The 21,984-nt window shown below is 38.4% G+C and overlaps 1 protein-coding gene across 1 annotated transcript in view; it reads right to left on the reverse strand.

Moving 5' to 3' along the window:
• LOC124596466 (E3 ubiquitin-protein ligase UBR5) overlaps positions 1 to 21,984 on the reverse strand; it is a 354,797-nt gene that overhangs the window by 31,870 nt on the left and 300,943 nt on the right. Inside the window, exons 39-42 of the mRNA XM_047135607.1 lie at positions 21,636 to 21,824; positions 17,583 to 17,708; positions 10,550 to 10,880; positions 7,889 to 8,087 (exon numbers count right to left, since the gene is read on the reverse strand). Coding sequence (XP_046991563.1) covers positions 7,889 to 8,087; positions 10,550 to 10,880; positions 17,583 to 17,708; positions 21,636 to 21,824 — 845 coding nt within the window. The remainder of the gene's footprint in view (positions 1 to 7,888; positions 8,088 to 10,549; positions 10,881 to 17,582; positions 17,709 to 21,635; positions 21,825 to 21,984) is intronic.

The raw sequence follows: 21,984 nt of genomic DNA on the forward strand, positions 1-21,984 counted from the left end.
GGATCATCCTTGTCCATGTGCAAGTTTAACTCAGCTATACAAGTTCAAAGAGAAGCAGATGAAAAAAAGCAAATGAACTCTCTTCAGCAGTGCAGTGTTGACTGTTAGATTGTAGGCGATTTTAATTCATGGAATGTCACGAAGAAGTAAGATCATGACAGAAGACAATAACAATTCTGAATAGAAAAATGGATATAATTAAAATCAGCGATCAATTTAAATATTTAAGTGTTCATGATTTTTTGACCTTGAGAATAGAGGTAGGCCTACCTAACAAATTTATCACATTTTGTACAGACAAGTATTGCCTACTCTGTACATTTCCAAAGTATAATGACCAACTAATGTACAAAATTTTTAGAATGGGGTTTTGGAGAAAATTATTTTTAAATAACCAAGAGGTTTCAGATTCTTTCATCTTTACATACAAGTATTTTGAAAGTTTAAGAACTTCATGCCTCATTTCTGAAGACAGTTAACATCCTGTGACTGTTCATATTTTCAAAACATAATTTTGAAATTCGCAATACATTGGAAATTTTCATAGCTTATTTAAAAAAAAGTAAGGGCGGCGAGGGGGGGGGGGGGTTCATGACTGTGTATGTATTAATCATGACTCATAATAATGGGAACAAAGTATTTATTGAAAATAAATTCGGACCTGTATCACTTTTGGTTTCTTTATTACAATTTTTCCCTTTTGTTACGACATTTTGAGAAACACAGTCATTTAGAAATGTCTGTAGTGTTTCAACAAATCATCATAAAATCAAAATATTGTTGTTTTGGAGAGGTATCATGTGGAACTTATATCTTTTTCAGCAAACTTTGATGTGACACATTCACTCTTCACCTGTACAATTTGAGATGAAATCATCCTACTGCAGATAAAATAAAGCTTGAGGAGCAGTTTTAGGATTATAAATTTCATATGTCTTCCTTCTGCAGATTCAACTACTGTAAAAGATGACCATTGTTTATAAGGAACTGCTCAGCAATTGCAATGAAGAGTTCTTGGGTAAGATAATTTCACAATTTTGCGTAAGTAACAATACGCCTTAGCAGGAAGAAAATGTACGGTCAGAGAAAATTTTCTTCTTTGTTGAGAATATTGTGATACTTTTACAACTAGCTTGAAGTTCAAAAAGCCCCTTCTACAGATTTGTTACATTTTTAATATTTAGAATATCAGAAGCTGAACTACACATTCTTTTTCAAATCAGCCAAGTCAAATTTCTAACTATATTTATTATTCACATATGAGCCCAGGAGAACCACGCGAGGTGCAATCTATCAATGTCATGTTTGATGGTTGGCCTTTCTTTGTGGCCAAATTTGCTTCATCCTTTCAGAATGAAGGCTCTTTCTTTCATTAGACTACGGTGTTCCAGTCTGTTTTCTAATTTCCCTCTGACCAACTTTCCAATCAAATATCTTTTGTCTGAATGTTTTCCTATCTGTAAGGTCTGAGTGAGTTATACCAGCTGCTTTAAGATTCTCCTTAATCGCAGCAATCCATTTCATTGGCTCAGTTTTAGCCTTCCTTCTGTTTTCGAAGAATTCTACTATTTGTTTTGTCAACCTTGTGGGTGCCATTCTTTTAATGTGCCCATAAAATTTAAGTCTTCATTTTCTCATGTCACCATGTATGTCTGTGTATTCTTCTATTTCCTTATTACTTCTCAGCCTATAAGTTTCTCCATCAGTAATTTTGGGGCCCAATATTTTCCTAATAATCTTTCTTTCTTTCTAATTTCTTCAATATCCCACTTGCTATTTAAAATTAAAGTTTCTTCTCAATGAAGACATTCAGGTTTGATTACCGTGCTGTAATGTCTAAGTTAACTGAATTTAGAAAGTGATATATAATAAATATTTTGTGTTAATCTGATTGCAGTTGCCATCTTTTGACAGCGAACTTCATTTACAGCCTTTTCCAGGCCGTTTTCTTGTATGATTTCCCCCAAGTATTGAAACTGAGATAGCCTTTTTATTTTTCCATATTTCTTATCCAAATATTTTAGTGCTTGTTTGTTGCATGTCATGTATTTCGTTTTTTCGAATGTTATTTGTAGTTATACCTTTTCTGAGACTTCTTTAAGAATTTCAATTTGTTTTTGAGCTGTGGTAACATCCATAGTTAAAATTGCCAGTTCGGCAATCTACTGTAATATCACTTCCACTTAACTTGATTGATTGGTCTACATTTTGAATCGACTTCTGCTCTCGCCATTCTGTAATTACTTTTTCCAAAGCACAGTTTAACAGTAATGGAGAGAGTCCATCCCCCTGTCTAACACCAGACTTTATTTCAAATGGTTCAGAAATGTCTCCCATCCAGAGACTGGTTTGATGCAGCTCTCCATGCTACTCTATCCTGTGCAAGCTTCTTCATCTCCCAGTACGTACTGCAACCTACATAGTTCTGAATCTCCTTAGTGTATTCATCCCTTGGTCTCCCTCTACAATTTTTACCCTCCACACTTCCCTCCAGTACTAAATTGGTGATCCCTTGCTTCAGAACATGTCTTACCAATCGATCCCTTCTTTTGGTCAGGTTGTGCCACAAATTTCTCTTCCCCCCAATTCTATTCAGTACCACCTCATTAGTTATGTGATCTACCCATCTAGTCTTCAGCATTCTTCTGTAACAGCACATTTTGAAAATTTCTATTCTCTTCTTGTCTAAACTATTTATCATCCATGTTTCACTTCCATAGATGGCTACACTCCATACAAATACTTTCAGAGAAGACTTCCTGACAATTAAATCTATACTCGATGTTAACAGACTTCTCTTCTTCAGAAACGCTTTCCTTGCCGTTGCCAGTCTACATTATATATCCTCTCTACTTTGACTATCATCAGTTATTTTGCCCCCTCAAATATCAAAACTCATCTACTTTAAGTGTCTCATTTCCTAATCTAATTCCCTCAGCTTCACATTCCATTATCCTTATTTTGCTTTTGTTGATGTTCATCTTACATCCTCCTTTCAAGACACTGTCCATTCCATTTGGCTGCTCTTCCAGGTCCTTTGCTGTCTCCGACAGAATTGAATTAGTGAGTGCAGGAACCACTTTAGTCACAAAAATGCGAAAAATCATTTTCAATGAAAAGATGCTTAGAAAGCCAAGATGCATGTTGAGTCCAAGAACCACGTCAGTCCGTTGAGTGGATCTGTAGATACAGGGTGTCTTTTTCGAACCCTGAGTGCAGAAATAACATGACTCAGAATTTTACTTGGTTTCTGTTCCTACCGCTAGATAGCATGACTAGTCTTGCCCTTTTACTGAGCATGTGCCATGTGTTTACCAGCCTAAACAGCTGTTCTTATCGAAGTCTTTGTTTTGTTGATTGTTTTCAGCATATTCCAAATTCGTGCTTAACGTTTCCTGTTCTATGTTCAATATGAGAAAGTTAAAATATTTGATAATTTGGAGGAATTATGACGCTTTTTCTCTCTCCTGAAAAATTTACAATTTGTGACTGAAGCAATTTCTGCACTTACCGATTCAATTACAATGTAATCGGCAAACCTTGATTTCTTCTCCATGGATTTTAATTCCTACTACAATTTTTTTTTGTTTCCTTTACTGCTTGCACAATATACAGATTGAACAACATTGGGGATAGGCTACAACCCTGTCTTGCTCCCTTCTCAACCACTGCATCCCTTTCATTCCCCTCGACTCTTATAACTGCCATCTGGTCTCTGTACAAATTGTAAATACCATTTCACTCCCTGTGTTTTATCCCTGTCACATTCAGAATTTTAAAGAGAGTATTCTAGTCAACATTGTCAAAAGCTTCCTCCAAGTCTACAAATGCTAGAAACATAGGTTTGCCATGCATTTTCCAACATCTCTTCAGAATCCAAACTGATCTTCCCCAAGGTCGGCTTCTACCTGTTTTTCCATTTGTCGGTAAAGAATTCATGTTAGTATTTTGCAACTGTGACTTACTAAACTGATAGTTCAGTAATTTTCGCACCTGTTTTGCACATTAAGCTGCTTTATGTACTTCCTCAGTAGCATATTCTGTGCTTGTACTCAGTCATATTATTCTATCAGCTTTTTTCTTGTTTGGACTTCAAAGATCACAACTGTGATCATCATAAACAGGTGTATCAAAACAATAAGTTTCACCATGAGAGTGTAATAAAGTTTACCGCACAAAAAACAAAAATTATATGGATCTGTTGTTAGTGTCTACAGACTTAATCAATGCTGGGAATTGATGAGGCTGATTTTAACTCGTTGGCCTTCTCTTTAATGTTCTGACCACCGTGGAAATGGCACCCGTGTTGAAGTTGGTTGCCACAAGGAGCGCTGTAACTCTTGTGCCAGTTACTCTATGTAATTTCAATTCGTTGCTTCCAAAGCACTGAGAGCGACTATCCCCATGAACTATTATGCGAACAGGTAGCATCCACAGTCATTTGTCCTCAAAACAGTAATGGTAAAAAAAAAAAAGGTTATTAAAACAGTAAACACCTCCAACCCACTGGCCCTAAAGTAAATACTAACACAGCCCTCCATATTTCCTACCAAAATATACAATCATTAAGAAATAAGCTCTTGGAAATCCATTTGTACTGTCTCAATGAACTAAAAAATGTATGTGTAATATGCCTCTAAAAGTAAAAAGTGATATGTATTGCTCCTTTTAAGTTTAATGTAAGCAGCAATATTTTGATCCAAGCAGCATCGCATCAGGGGACAGCTAAAAAACACGAAGTTAACTGCCGCCATCCTGTCTAGAACAGCATACTCTCATTATTGCGAAGTATAAATCTCTTCTGTTTGGAGTCGCTCTTCCAGTTCTGTGCAACACTCATCCACATCTCAAAATAATTACCGTATTTCACAGACTATAAGAAGCTATGAATTATAAGACACACCTTAACTTCAAAGCAATTTTTAATAACATTAGATTGCAAAGCCAGACTAAAAAATTTTTTACTTTATAAAACTGAACTGGCCTTTAAAATCCCTGAAAATCATCATCTGAACTTTCTTCTTTTTCTTCTTCTTCTTCATTGTCCTTTTAATATATAAAAAACAGTCTTCACTGCCACCAAGAATGTTACTTACGCTAGACCAAGACTGTTTTATCCCCTGACACACTTGTTTGATTGTAGGTTGTTTTAAAGCTCACTTCGCCACGAATTCATGTTGGGTCTCATTTATCTTCCATCATCCATTTGTTCCATTCCACTCTCATATACATTTTAAATGGTTTCGTCGCATCAGTGCACTGCTGCTGCCAGTTGAATCCAATGTTGCCAGATGGAGAGAGGTTCCCACAGAATCGAATATATGGAGATTTTTAAGATTGGCGGGAATATTAGGTCAAACACTGGACACTTTTATATTAATTTCGAGTAACAAACGCACCTGAATTTTGGAGGCAATTTTTCGAAGAAAAAAGTGTCTGATAGTTCATAAAATACGACACAAATTATATACAATATTAATACCAATCCATCTTTAAGGAGCCAAAAATTGTTAAGGAATAGAGCCTCCTATTTATTTTACACCATATTTTTACATAATTACCTATGAACTTAGTTTTATGCATTAACCTATCTTAGGAGGCCATGCATGATACGTGGCACGTGGGGCATCAGCAAATGCAGCAACCTGAACGAGTAGTCATCGGTGATGATTGTGTCTATATTGCGAATACAGAGTAAACTAATTAAGACTTCGTCTCAACGATTTACAATTATTGTTTTGATATTTACCCATTTTGTCTAGGTCACTTACTTGTATTTAAATTTCATACTCTTCAATTTTTAGAGGCATCCTGTTTTTAATTTATTTACTTACCAGTCCCCACTGCGACGATGCTTGGATCACAATATTATTACTAATATTAAACTTAAAGGGACAATAGGTATTATTTCTTTACTTTTTAGAGGCTTTTTTGTGTATTTTTTTTGGAAAATACATATTATTTCTTTACTTTTTAGAGGTTTCTAAAGCTTTTTAAACATTATATTTTACTAGTAGACATAGTACGATTGACACTATCCCCACATTAGCACAAATACTTTCTGGGATGAAACATGAGGTTGTGATGCTTTTTCACTTATATGATTTACATGTATCTTTCTTTTAATTCACATGCGTATATTCACTATGTCTTAATGTGTATCAGTGGTACAGCAAATAATTGGTTCAAATCCTATCTCACCAACCAAAAGCAAATGGTTGGTATCACAAGACCTATATCTACAAAAATTTATTCGAAGACAGCCCTGATAAGCTATGGAATCCCACAAGGCTCAGTATTGCGCACTCTCCTCTTCCCACTCTTTATCAGTGACCTTCCTCTAAGTCTTCCTAATACATCACCCCTGTGTTGTTTGAAGATGACACAAACTTGTTTCTCCAGGCAGACTCAGCTCTGCAACTGAAGCTCGAAATTAATGACACAGCTGGAAGACTTCTCTCATGGACCTACTACAATAAATTACTTTTAAACACAAACAAGACACTCAAATATGCCCTTCCACCCGGCCCAAAATAATTCTGCTTTTATGGGCCTCCATGCAGATTGCTGGCAAACAAATTGAACTAGTAACAGAAACAAAGTTTATAGGAGTCTGGACTGACAGTTCACTCCAGTAAGACCATCATGAGGCAAAACTGTAAAACAAGCTTGGTAGACCTTGCTATGCTTTCAGAATTCTCAGGCTATCAGTGATACAAACACAATAAAAATTGCTATTATGGGCTTGTGGACTCAATAATAGCATATGGCATCACTCTTTAGATAGTTACTCAAAGAAAAATTTTCATCCTGTAAAAAATAATAACAAATAATAAGAGAAATAATAACAGAGTACCAATACAATCTGCCACCAAGCCAGTACTCAAAGAACTTAATGTATTGGCAGTATCCTGTATTTATATTTGGAGAATTTTCTTTTGTCAAAAAGATTTTCAAATGAAATGTCCTTTTTATTCTGTAGATGAGTACTTCAATGCAAACTTGCATTAACTACTTGACCTTATACTCTCCCTCACAGTGTTCACTAGTGCTTACAGTCACTTATTATGCTTGTCTCCTGCTTAGGGCAGAATTTCTGTCCTGTTTTGTAGAGTTAAATAGAAATAACATGCTTGCATTCATATGTAAAAAGATCTATTAGGACATGTCTTCTATATTTTAATTAGGATGGATACCAAGTCTTTTCACTCATGCTATTGTAGTCACTATTGCATTTTGTACAATATGTGGGCTGAATTTTCATGTATATTGAAAGCTTTATCTTCCTAAGATAAATGTTAGGCATTGCTGTCATTACTAAACATATCTTTGTGTTTACACAGTACAAGATTTCTGGGCTTCAAATAAACAATACAAATAAATAAATAACTGGCTGTAATCCAATAAGGGTTGGAAACTGTACATTGTGAATCGTATAAATACAAAGAAAATTTTATACTTATTACAAACTACTTCATTTTGATATTTGGTTTGTGTTAGGAAAAGTAATTGCCATCTATATGTTTCCAGTGCAAAATTTGTTGCACTTTCACATAAATTCAGCAGCCAAAACGAAAGCTGCCAATGTTCATTTCTGTGAAAACAATACTACTACTACTACTACTACTACTACTACCACCACCACCACCACCACCACCACCACCACAAAAATGAACATTTTTTTTAACAGCTGCAAACACTTTTTTATGTACAAAATTTGTCAGTGTTCATTAGAGGCTAATTTCTCTGGAATAATAATTTACTTCAAAGAAACACTACACACACACACACACACACACACACACACACACACACGGGGAAGGGGGGGGGGGGGGGGGGGGAGCTAATAATTGATAAGAGTCAAACAATGGTGTTAATGTAGAATTACCTGCCAACATTCCGGAAAGCATTCTGTCTTTCAAAGCTGGCTTTTCCTTGTCTAGGTGAATAAAAGCCTCTTTTCCCAGGGCTGTAAAAAAGCGGTGCATTGTCTTCACTCTCCTCTGCTGCCTCTTCTGCATCTGCATTTCGCGAAGTTCCACTAGAAGGCTTCTTTCCACGCTCAGAAAGGCTGAAGACATCTAAATCTAGAAAGTTCAATAAGAAAAACCCAGTTAGAACGATGCTAACAAACAATGTGATAAAAGATGCACAGCTGTTAAGTGTAAATGGCTCGAGAGATATGTAGTAAAAGTAAAATTGTATTTAATACAATCGTGTGTGTGTGTGTGTGTGTGTGTGTGTGTGTACACTGCTGTAATCAATTACATTATTTCTGTCCTCCAAAAGATACATGTTGCCTTTAAGAACACACTGTAAATTAAGAGTACAGTATGGTGCAAACATGAGACTGTTGATGTAGGAGTCAAATTTCACGACACAATTACATCTTACAAATGTAAAGTTCATAGGAAACACTGCTAATAAGATTTGAATTATGCTGTATTTCTTTCCAACTATTTGAAACAATGGCTATTTTTGTGGGCAACAGATTTATGCCATTTACTTCAATCTTTTTTCATAATCTGGATGCTGTAAATAGGCTGAAATGAAGCAGGATGTGTTACTCCCTCATTCACAGCAGTTCTCTATATTCTCAGCCACTAGGCAGAAAAAGAAAAAAAAATTAAAATTATGTCTTTTGTGACTGTGTAGATCTGTAGATAATGGCCATCATCTTGTTATGGAAAGAAACAAAACCAAAGGAATATTGCAAATCACAAGGATGGTATTTCAAAAAAAAGTCATACAAATTACCTACTAAGCATTCACTGCAAATTACTGTGATACCAACACTTGAGGAAAACTGAGACTTTAAATTATCAACTAATGTTACCAGTGTAGTTTTCTTTACAAATTCGTACAAGTTTTCTAAAAGCACCTGAGTTGATACTGTTGAAACGCAAGTTAAATACAAGAGGCAGTAAAAATACATATAAACAAGATGCAATATACTGATAAGATTTTATACACTGGCCTTCCACATAGATAACACCCCCCCCCCCCCCCCCCACACACACACCTTCCTGTTTTGTTTGAAATTCAAATTCTTCTATAAACTTTGTTTCTGTTAATACTTTGATTGCAGAGCTGAGTCTGCCTGGAAAAACAGGCTTGTGTCATCTGCAAACAACACAAGAGAAGTATTCGGGAGACTTGGTTTAAATGGCTCTGAGCACTATGGGACTCAACATCTGAGGTCATCAGTCCCCTAGAACTTAGAACTACTTAAACCTAACTAACCTAAGGACATCACACACATCCATGCCCGAGGCAGGATTCGAACCTGCGGCCGTAGCAGTCACGCGGTTCCGGACTGAAGTGCCTAGAACCGCACGGCCACTGCCTAGAACCGCACGGCCACCACGGCTGGCATTTGGGAGACTTGGAGGAAGGTCACTGATGAAGAGTAGGAAGAGGAGAGGGCCGAATACCAAGCCTTGTGGGACTCCGCGGCTTATCAGGGCTTTCATAGAACAAATTTTTGTAAATATAGGTCTTGTGATATCGACCACTTGACACTGTCACTTATATTTTGACCACTTCTACAATCAAGGTAATGTTGAAATTTACTAGGCTTTCTATTTTAATATGTTATGTTATGTGTGTGTGTTTCCGTTGTGTTACTTCTTCATCATGTGGAAGCGGATACTGAATGAAATTAGTCCTGTATGGGCCATGAACTGTATGGTACTACACCTGACAAAGTTCTTAAGAAGATGTCCTAGATGACACAAAGCTGCTTCCTCCAATTTTCGATAACATTTTTGTAATTTATTTTCTTTCAATGTCGAGTGTTTGAAGATACAATGTTCAGATGTTAATCAGCTGTTGAGCAAATTGTTATACTGTGAACTTATATTAATATATCAAGATATCAATTTTTTATGTTGACTGTAGTTTTTATACTGCAGTGAAGACAAAAATTCACTTTAACTTTTTTCAGATTTAGCTATTTTCTGAAGGGCACTGGTTTCTTAAGAAAAGTAATGACAGACACACATTCGCATCCACCTGACGATAGTGAACTCCAGAGAGAACAATCTGAGCAATAATATTCACAATGAAACCCACGCTGTACTCATAAATCATTCAATATGTTGTGAGTTCCAAGTATGGCACAGCTACCGCATTTTTCTTTTATTTTATTCAGGGTGAAAGAATTATTTACATTACAAAGTAAACAGTCTACAGACTTTACAAGGGTATTTACAGAGATTTTAGTAACTGTTCATGACTAAATCCCAGAACACTGAAAACCAAGCAATAGGTTAATTTCACATTTTTAACAACAAAAGTATCCCACTGTATACTTAGCATTAGACTTTGACAACACGTATGGAACAGTTTTTAAAGCAGACATTAATACTATTCTGATCACTGTTTACTGGAAGCATGATATTACAATAAAGCCAGTAAAGTTCTAATTTTTTACTAAAATTTGGAGTTGAGGCTTTATATCATGCACTGATCAAAAAAATCAATTACTGTGTGTGTGTGTGTGTGTGTGTGTGTGTGTGTGTGTGCGCGCGCACGCACACATGCTTACCGAGAAGTGCCTCTGAAGCAAGTTGTTCCTGGCTGTGACTTTGTATCAAGTCAACTGCTTCTTCCACTTTGTGCCGAAGTGCTTCTTCGGAAGCAAGAAGCATGAGAAGTTGGGCCGGAGTAAGTTCAAGTAGCATGCCTGTAATCTTTCCAGCAAATGATGGCCTCAAGGCATGCACTTTTGGATACAGTCTCTCACCAAGCTGCTGCTGATGGTGTGTTAGATGGTCATTGCCCCCACTTGCACCTTCTGCTCCCGGTGCAGAAAACGGACGAGCATCATACGATAGAGAACGTCGTGACTCACGACAGCGTAGTGAAGATCGAGGAGCCTGAAAAAACACCCTCACGTTTCAGTATGTCTTCACAGCTTCACAATAACATAAGAATCCATGTAAATGCTTTCCAATTAAAAGGAGTTACCATAACCAATATTTTACCTCTGGGATAATAAAGTTTTAGAATGTCTAAAGAATGGCTGAATATGTATAATTCCTCCTTTGAACACCACCACTTTCCTCCTCCAAGCAACAGCTACAGTAATTTTCCTATACAGTGGTGGGAGCAAGAAATTTAATCGGCTAGAACACAGCTCTTCAGTTCCACCTGGTGTTACCAGTTAATAGAACAGTCCATGGGTATACTGCCATATCATAGTTTCCAGTGGCCACAATATTTCGGTGACCCATTGTTAAGTGTGCTGCAAACCTGACCTCCTGGGGGTGCACTGTCAACTTAGAACCCCCCCCCCCCCTCGCCCCATTTTGTGTTGTTTAATATGCGATCAATGCCCCTAAATATTCAAAACAGGTTAAAATGCTAACACAAATCAGAAACATGCATAATGACAAGATAAAATAAATAAATAAATGTTTTGAAAATTGGATGCATAAAGATTAAAAAATTCCCATTACTTTTTGACCACGCCTTGTAAACCTTTCCACTGACCTCCAGCCTCCCAATATAACAGTCAATGTTTTGGAAGATGGTGGGAAGAGCTGCTTCCAGTCTTTTAATTACACTACAGATAAAGTGGACTCGTGCGCATCCCTGAGAAGTGAGAGAGAACTGCTTGTTCTCTATATACATAAACGACCTGGTGGACAGGGTGAGCAGCAATCTTGACTGTTTTCTGATGGTGCTGCAATGTATGGGAAAGTATCATCAATGACTGTAGGAGGATACAGGATGACTTAGAATTTCTATTTGGTGTGATGAATGGCAGCTTGCTCTGCATGTAGAAAAATGTAAGTTACTGTAGATGTTGGAATACAGTATTAGTGGTTGACACAGTCATGTTAATTAAATAGCTAGACATAATGCTGCAGATTAATATGAAATGGAATGGGTGCGTAATGTCAGTAATATGGAAGGCGAATAGTCGACTTCGGTTTATTGGGAGAATTTTAGGAAAGTGTAGCTCTTCAATAACAGAGACCACATATAGAATACTTGTATGGAAATCCTTGGACGGAAGATGGCAATCTTTTTTTGCGAAACTACTAAGAAAGTTTAGAGAACTGGCATTCACAGCTGACTGAAGAATGATCCTACAGCCAATAACGTACGTCTTGTGTAATAACTGCAACGACAAGAGAAATTAGGGGTCTTGTGGAGTAATACAGACAGTTATTTTTCCCTTGTTCCTTTTTTAAGAGGAATGGGAAAGGGAATGGCTAGTGATGGTATGAACTGTAGGGTGCCTTGTGAAATATGTGTATAGATAAAGATACGCTGAGATGAGGGCACAATTGCGGAATAATGGAAAAACTAACAGACCCACAACACAGTCATGAACCTTTCCTCCAGAAGTTTTAGTCCCACAGAAATATCAGTCCTTTCCAAAGGCCTCACTTTTTGCCCCACTCCCAAATTCAATCATTCAGAACTTGTGACAGACTTTCTCTCCTTCTCCTGCTCCCTACAGTGTAAACACTTTTTTGCCACCAACTTGATCAATCAGACTCAACCAAAGACCAATACTGAACCTTGCCTAACTCTGTTCACTCCTCTATCCAACCGTGATCCACCCCCACCCCCCGTTAACTTTCCAGAATTTCATAACCTCGAACCTTGCCTCACCATCATTCCCCAAATCCCTCAATATGCAAACTAACCTTACATCCGCAGAAAGAACTGCAGTCCACGATCTAAAAACTGATCTCGACCTCATGATCCTACCTGCAGACAAAAGCTCCAGCACCGTTGTTTTGAACTGCAAGGATTACCTGGTGGAAGGATTCCGTCAACTGTCAGATACTTCCACCTACAAACCTTGCCACACTGACCCCATTCCAGTAATCCAGCAGGCTCTCCAGTCACAACTCAAATCCTTAGGCACATCCCAGAACATCTCCCCAGAGTCCATCTCTCTAATTACCTATCTCATAAAAGGTTCAAACAAAGGGAGAGAAACAGGTACACGGGGTATCAAAGTGACCAAATTGAGGTCTAGTTTGGCATGAAAATATTTAACTGCTTGAAAGTAATCAGCATGATGAATGAAAACTAAATTAATAAGCTGAGGAAAAATTGAAATATTACACAAAAAGCTGCTGTAAATGAAGTGTCAAAAATGTCATCCGTTCAAGACCTAGCTAACTTGCACATAAAAAGATACATTGGTGTGGTATTTAAATGTAAAAAATGCTTCCTTCGATTCAAGTACGTTAGGAAGGCAAACAAGGAGTCAGTAAGATCATGCTTTCTGAATAAAACTTGAAATTAAAAAATGGTAGAAATCAAATATTTTATGAAATGATTTGTGTAAGAGAAATAAGTAGATCAGAGAAACGTTCTACGTGCCTTTGAATGATGCTCGAAATCATGATCAGAAAACGAGGTGCACCAAAAATTCCCCAATATTTTTTATTTCGTACTTTTAGACAAATCATTACACAAAACGTTTGACCTTCTTTTCAAAAAATTTGTAAGCTTTACTTTTACAGACTACTTAGAGTAATTGAAATGCTTGGTCTCAACACTGACTGCTGATGAATTACGTTCGCAACATCAAATATCTGTAAACTTTCATGGTTCGTTGCAATTTATTAGGAATTAAATGTGTGTGATACTGGGATTGGTGTGAAGATCAAGTTCTTTGGCAAGACCTTAAAAATATACTTAGCAATGCAGTGTAAACAGTATACATAAAACTTAGTAGACAGAATTGTAACTGACTCAGTAAAAATGTAAGAACAACTGGGAATCGAGCCCAGGACCTATTCCTCACATTTAGTTGTGAACTGTATACGCTACCCCTGCACCACAGCCACTCATTGTTCAAGGGTATCAATCTGTGTGCTTATGATTCTATTTAGTGTAGTTTGTCATGTAATAGTCATTTCAGTGCATTTATTGGCTGTTAAAAGTTCTTTATCACTTAAAACAACATTTGTATTTAATTTATTGATGATATATATAAAAAACAAAGATGCTGTAACTTACCAAACGAGAAAGTGATGGTATGTTGATAGACACACAAACACACACACAAATTTCAAGCTTTCGCAACCCAAGGTTGCTTCATCAGGAAAGAGGGAAGGAGAGGGAAAGACGAAAGGATGTGGGTTTTAAGCGAGAGGGTAAGGAGTCATTCCAATCCCGGGAGCGGAAAGACTTACAAGATGATTGTAGATGAGATAGTCGAATGCTCCTCTGCTCATTCATGTGTATTCGAGGAACTTATCCAGAGATCTTCGTAGTTGACGATACTTATGAAATTCTCCATGCAGATTCCTCCCTTTCTAAATCATTCCTTTTCGCTTTATTTTCTTAAGTAAACCTAATTCTGTAGTTTCAATCTCCAGCTACAGTATTCTACAGGTTAGGGACACCGTTTTATAGAAACGGCTGGGTGGCTCTAAGCAGCCATCTTGTAGCGCGACATGGTCGCTCGTACGCAGGACACCCAAGGTTTTTGCTCGATGTTGCTGCTTTGGAATTTCACATATCCAGAAGTCGCTCGCTTCTGTCACTCACATACGACACGGACTAAGACAGAACTGTGTTGAGGAAGAGTAGAATGGATGGAGAGTAACACATTTCATGTGTCACATGTCTGCCCTGGTACCACTCAGGGCTAACATGGGCTCGCCTTGTGGGCGCCACCCACCCGCCCGCAGCAATGGGTGCCTGACAGGACAGTCATTACCGGGAGTTTCAATGCCCCGAAAACATGGGCAACCATTCCTAGGCATGCACAAGGTGTTCTCAGTGCAGGTACCAGCAATGTGATCATCCCTGTGATGTCAGGGGACTCAGTCAGATGGCCAGATAACAGCCCCACCACAGGGACTGACTACCGAGCTGGTGACCTAGCAAGGAGGCCAAAGGGCTTTGGTGGAGATGGAGGGGAAGGGAGTGGGAGAGGAACCTACGCCCAAGATGCTAGAAAGGGAGTTTTTCCCCATCTGGCGCACACTTGAGATTTCAAATTTTAGAGATGGAGATCAAACAACACAGGGGGGAGGGGGCAAAAAGCAGGAGGAAAAGCAACTGAACCAAAACAGCGAGACAAAGCTGTCATGAGGATAGCTGGGCCGACATGAAGAACACCAAGAGAAGGAAAGAAAGTAGCAAAGGCAACGGAAGGACAGGAAAGGAGAAGGTAAAGCAGCTTGGAAAAGAATAAAGGCTGCAGAGGCTCAGGGATGCATGTGCACCACACACATACCACAAAAGAGCTACGGGCCTGCTGGAGGGACAAATTTTGAGATCTCAATGGTAAGTAAAGACATAAATTGGCAAAAAATGTAAGGACTTCTGTATTTCTAAACATGTGAGAAAAAAACTTAAGTACTAACATCAACATTTTTTGCAATGAACTGCTTTTAGATTGATAAACCAAGCCATATGGTATATATGTTTCATTAGGACCACTGACATTATTTTATTTCAACAAAACGAAATACATTTCATGACAAAAATACGCATTTCATTGGAGTTGCAAGACAGATTTTAAATATCTTCACTGATTTCAAAAATACCATCAGAAAAAGTAGGCCTCTTGAAAGAAGTGTATAAGGCAGGGAAGAGTTGTGTAAACTAACACTATAAGCGGCTGTCAATAAAACACTGGTTCTACTATGTTTGTTATTGTCGGTTATTACCCACTGTGTAATGTCTACTATTTTACAGGTATTGTGTGGTTTTTCTTTCAAGAAATATACGTGAGTATATAGCGTACAAAATGCCAGTAACTGCCACAATTTTCTTCCTCTTGGCATCCATATTTTCTAATAGATAAACTACTTTCAAAGTGCCAAAAATGTAATAGAATAAATAAAATGTCTATAAAATGCGACACTGTAAAATGTGCTTGCGGTGAGACTATCGCCAATTCCTGAAATCCATTGCCTGTAGCCTCTAGCCTGCTGAGTAGCACTGCAGTCCTGAGCCTACGGATAAACCATGAAAATCTGCTGCATTATGCCACACACAGACCGACCTTGCCTGCAGGCAGATCAGTGAGACTAGATCTGATGGGCAGGGCCTTCACATTAGTGGAAAATGATGGGCTTCAGATTGGCAGGTCCGATCCGTTAGAGATACCCACAGAAATGGCCTGTGGTTTTGGCCAGTCATGGATGTCCACCCCTGTGCCCAGCTATTTACATGTCACAGGCACCATATTGACAAATAGAAAAGACAATCACACTCTCACAACTAAATTTTTTGTCATAGCCTTTGTCAGAAAACGAGAGCATGCACACATTCACACAATCACTCATACACAACTCATGTACACATGACCACTGTCTCCGGTCACTGCGTCAACAATCTTTGAGAATCAGGTCCACACAAAGCACTCCTCACACCTCCCTTTCTCTTGTTGACAGCTGCTAGTCTAGCAGCAAGAAGTGGTAGCAGCAATGACTGCATGCTGAGGGGTGTGGTAGAAAAGGAAGAAGCAGTACGAAAGAGGGAGGACAGAAGCAGCTCATGTACTCGGCTGTGCCCAGCCAGCGACGATGCATGACATCTCAGTAAACAAATCAATCTGCCTACTGAGAGTAGACAAAAATGAGATTTTTCCACTGACCCCCCCCCCCCCCCCCCCCCCAATTTCCCTGACACGTTTGAAATTTCCTGATACTCCCCAATTTCCACAACTCGTGGCAACCATGGATTTATGCCAAGAAAAGGAACAACAGATGTAATCCTCATATTCCACCAGCTTATGGAAAAACATTGTGAGAAGAATCAGGAATTGCATATGGTCTTCGTAGATCTTGGGAAGCATATGATAGTGCTATGGCAAGAAAAAATGTACGAGAAAGACGTTACTATCAGAGCAGTACGTACATTTTGCATAAGAAACGTACAAAAATGAAATAAGAAGGACAATAAGCAATGTAGGCATGATAGATGTATTTCAGTTCGAATTGCTTTCATCAGGGATCAGGACTTAGTCCCTACATCTTTGTCCTGTCAGAAGGAATTCGAGATCAAGCCCCCTGGTACACGTTATTTGTAGATGATATCGTTTCGTGCAGTACCAACAAAAAAATGGTGTGGAGCGCAAACTGGAGGTCTGGCAGCAAGCAGTGGAGGACAGAGGGCTTGAATCGGTTGAAGGAGAATGGGAGTATACATGCCTGAGAAATGAGGAAAATGACACAGTCACAATGAACTGGAGGAGTAAAGGGGGTACAGTACTTCAAATACACTTTGTGTTTATCAATCTGTACACCCATTTTTAAAACGTATAATGAAGACATAGTAATAAAAGCTGCACTTCAGCTCCTCTAACCTTCATGGCTATAAGCATAATTTTTTACTGTAAGAAGACTTACTGGTTTCCTTGGATCAAGGCTCCCATGTACCCTGTTTGCTTGTTTTGTTTTGTTTTCAGAATTGAATTTTTTCCATTCCTGATTTTTTTGGAACTCAAGTGTTTTGGTGTATTAGTGTCTTTTGGCCAGTGCATGACTTTTTATGATTACTGCATTTTCATTTTTTTTATACTGATAAATTATGATTCACTTCTTAAATGAACATAGTGGCAAACAAATTATGAGCTGAAAGCTTACCTGTGAATGCCTTCTAACAGCATCTCGATCACGAGATCTCATGCGCTGAAGAACATTGTACTGTGCATATTTTGTGCCAACTTGAACAGACTCTAGGTTTGGCAATTTCTCATTTGCTAGCAGTGCCTGTAACAAATACCATATAAATGATTTAAGACAGTGACATACTAACAGGGTCAGGTAATGACCAGAGAACAATACAAAAGCATTACCTAAAATGGAATAACTAAAAGATACAATTATTTTGTAAAGATGTATTACAGGAAAACATATCTCCATACAATGGGCAAATGTAGGAGAGATGATACTGGACTAACCACTTAATTCGGTCCAGGAACACTGTTGGTATCCAAAATTAATTCATGCATATAAATCCTGTATGGTGCCCAAATGGACGTTATACCATTCCTTGGAAATTAACACTCCCTATTACTTTAGAGGTACTACAGGAAGATATTGTAAATCTACCAAATCTACCATACTATAGTATACTTTTAACTGTTTCTGCAGTGGACCTTTCGGCACTAGCTTGCAGAATTCAGCACAATGGCAGATCAACTCACTTTGCCACTCCAACAATAACAATTGTATCAGCAGCTCAGAGAACTTCCCTGTAATAACTGGGAAAACTACACACACGTAACAGTGGCATGACAAAGTCTTACCAAGTAATACCGAAAAAATTGTATAACAGGTGAATACGAGATGACTCCAAATATAAGATGACCCACCACCGTTCAACAAGGGATTAAAGAAAAGCATGTATACCTGTACAAATGCTTACAAATGGTTTCTTATTACAAGTAACTGAAGGAGACAGCAAAACTACTGGTATACAGAAAATAATATCAGATAAAGACATCTGTAGGTCATTGGAATTGTTCAGAGAATCTGTAATGACACTGCCACTATCATGGTTGTCTTGCATTTCTTTCCCTAGTACATCATGTTCACTTTTATCTTATGTATTTGTTACACAGCACTTCTTAAAGCCATTCACAGCTGATGTACTGAATACATGTGTTCAAGTATGCTAGATCTGTTTCACAATTGCAATTAGAGATACTCAAGGCTTCATCAACTTCCCGGTAGCGCTCAGAGGTTGACCACCTTCAAGTAACCAATTGCTGGACTACTTGAAAGCATCAAGGAACAACAATCCTTGATTATTTACTACATGATGTGGCCTCCAGCTCTAGACTGTACAGAGTCAATCCATAACCAGCTCATAGGTCATCCATCTTTTTCTATCGCAACGAAATGTGACACAACACGGCAGCTTTTCATTTGGCATAGTTTTACAATTCAGGGTGACGTAGGGTTGCATCTTTGTTCCATTGGCAAGCACACACGTCATCACGGTGATCTGCATTTTCTCAATGCCCTTAGTATGAACCAATACACTTTTGTCAACTTTCTCTTCAAGAGCTGTACTGGATGGCATGTCAAAGTAAACAGGAGTCCCATCAGCATTTACAATTTGCCCTAAGAGTTAAACACATTCCTTTCTCAGTCTAATAATATGTCGGAGATAAACAACTAAACCCTCCACATACAATGCTGGAATATGCTGAGCAAGAGATGTTCATTATCACAGCAAAAGTCCACTGTGTCACATTGTCCTTGTCCAATTTAAAGCCAGCTCTAAGTGGTGTACAGTATGTTCCTGTGCCAATTCATATGCTTTATTTCATATGAAACTGGGGGAAATTGTAATTCTTTACTCATGTTTCTCACACATAAATGACACTAGTTCCTGTTTAGTAAGTACGGCTGACCCCTGCGTATTTCGGTCACTGTTTCGCCTAGGTTGGGTCGGGTTGATTTGGGGGAGGAGACCAAACTGCGAGGCCATAGGTCTCATCGGATTAAGGAAGGATGAGAAAGCATCCCAGCATTTGCCTGAAGCAATTTATGGAAATTATGGAAAACCTAAATCAGGACGGCCAGAGACAGAACTAAACAGTCATTTCACCAAGGAGGTTACTTGTAAGCAGAAGAGGCAAGGTACTGCGTACAGCGAAGCAATCAGCAGTCGCCACAGCGTCCAGGGATGCATGTGTTGTCACTAAAGTTGCAGCACACAGCACTGCAGTCACGGGCAATAATTTACGTCTGCATGGCCACATGTTCACGTGATACGATGCTTGTATCCTTCCGCAGGGTGTATTGAAGTTGGTGATCTGCCCATAGAGAACCAGTCACATCCCGAGCTCCAAGCACCCAACAGCTGCCCCAAGCCCCAAGTCTCTGCTCTAGACAATGCCTGCTCCTGCCACTTTGCTGCCCACCAAGGTGCTGTACCACCTCCAACCTGAGTCATATCTGATGTGCACTTAAACTAGCAACTCCGAGGGCACTGCTTTGCATTATTTGTTGTGACTGCCCACACATGCTTGTTGCCTTGTGTGACAGTGTCGGTACCAATAGACTGGCTATGAGCTCTCACCCTCACAGGACCGTGTCATCACAGCACCTGCTGCTCATCATGAGACTGCCTACGAGTTAACAGCCTAGTGGGACTATGTCAATTTTAATCTTCCCAGCTCCTCAAGTTTCACAGAAACACTTCTTCGGAGTCTCACTCCTCTGGAAGAGGAATACTATGAGACGACGACGCTACTCGGCTGACAACCCATGAAGACTTCATATAAGAGATGGGATTGCTTCACTAAATCCTGATGTCTTCCCCATGCCAATCTCTTTGATGATTTCACCTGTGTACACTAAACAGATCTGGGAAGGTGGTATTACCATCAATGTTGTACAACTATTTTCTGTCTCCACTCTGATGGTTGATCAGTGGACACTTTCTCAGTTTGTATTTTGATGTAAAACCTTTTGGTTGTTATTCTATCATTACAACTCAGTGCACTACTTCAGCTTTCTTTACACAACAGGCAACAAATTTTTTCTGTAGCAAAGTATCATAGCGATTTGCAATACAATGACTAGCACACTTCTTTCTGTTAATAAATCACTCGTCTCCCTCTCCCCTAAGAACCTAAGAATTATGGAAGCCTTTCAGAATTCAATAATATTTTTAGAAAAGTCAACTTCTGTGACAATTACCAATTTTCCGTACAACTCATTAACCTGCTTCCTGCTGCAAATGGCACAGACAACATTGTATTAAGAGTACATAATTGGCATACAACAATAACTCTCTCACTAAGTTTGTTTTGATTTGCATAGGTGGGCAGTGACACTTGCAGCACATCTGAAACTTTATGGTCTATGCTGTGAGTATTGGGTTAGACTGAAGAATTTATGTATATTACCATTCAACAAAGCAGTCACTGATAAAAGGTAAAAATTGATGCAAAGGAAACTGCCCACACCTTTTTCTCCCCAAACCTGCTACAATAAAAACTACAGCAATAGCATGCACAGTTTGAGTCGTGATTGTACTTTCTCACGATATTTTCTATATGCAATTGCACGCACTAGTGTTTATTGCCAGTTTTTAATACTGACATCATCAAATTTCGTAAGACAGCCAGCGTAGGGCAAAGGCACATTTTGAGAGAAGGTATTTCTCCTTGATTACAAATATCACCATATTAATACCCATAAACCAATTTTCTTAGTGTAATTACGATGTATTTTTGTACTCTACGACTACATATGTTTTGTGTAATTCAAAATTATACATTATTGTCAGGTCAGCTTATTAACACTTTGTGCCTTTGCATAGTGTCCTGGAGGTCATTTTTCATTCCAAAAGAAGCTTAGTAATTTGTCCCAAGAGAATCTCCATTTTAAGAAAACTGTTGTGGGTCTGTAGCTGCTAATATTTATTGCAGAGCTGTGGAAGAGTTATTTCCTCGAGTGGTTTTTGCATTTTCATGTGCCAGTCCTGATCTAGCTATTGCAACTTTATAAGAAAGTAACTAATGGAGTACCATGTCAAACAGAAATACAATCTTAATGGAACACAAAATAGGAATTGAAATAAAGCATTACATATGATTACAAAAATATTTTAGGCACCTCAGTGTCACAGTACATGCTGCAAGTTTAAAAAATTGAGTCTTTCTTAATGTAACATACCTCTGCAATCGCGGTGTAAAAGCTGCGTGCAACACCTGACCCTTCACCAGGTTCATCCTTAAATGTGACTTTCACTCTATTAACTGCAAGTGGTGGCTGAGAGCTGGATGCCCTCCGGTGGTAATTGTTGTACTGCGTGTTCAGCTCTTTCAGTGTTTGTATTATCAACTGTGTTCTATCACGCTCAATCTAAAACAAAAACGAGTTGAAAATACATTTTCAGTGTGGGAAATAAACAGGTAGCAAGATTGATTATGTCTGTACTATCAATTAATACTCCCAAATATAACATGACATTTTTAAGCAAGGAAGGTCAAATATACATAATATTTTTAAATATATGATTATT

The sequence above is a fragment of the Schistocerca americana genome, chromosome 2, assembly GCF_021461395.2.
Source record: "Schistocerca americana isolate TAMUIC-IGC-003095 chromosome 2, iqSchAmer2.1, whole genome shotgun sequence".
Taxonomy (NCBI): Eukaryota; Metazoa; Arthropoda; class Insecta; order Orthoptera; family Acrididae; genus Schistocerca; species Schistocerca americana.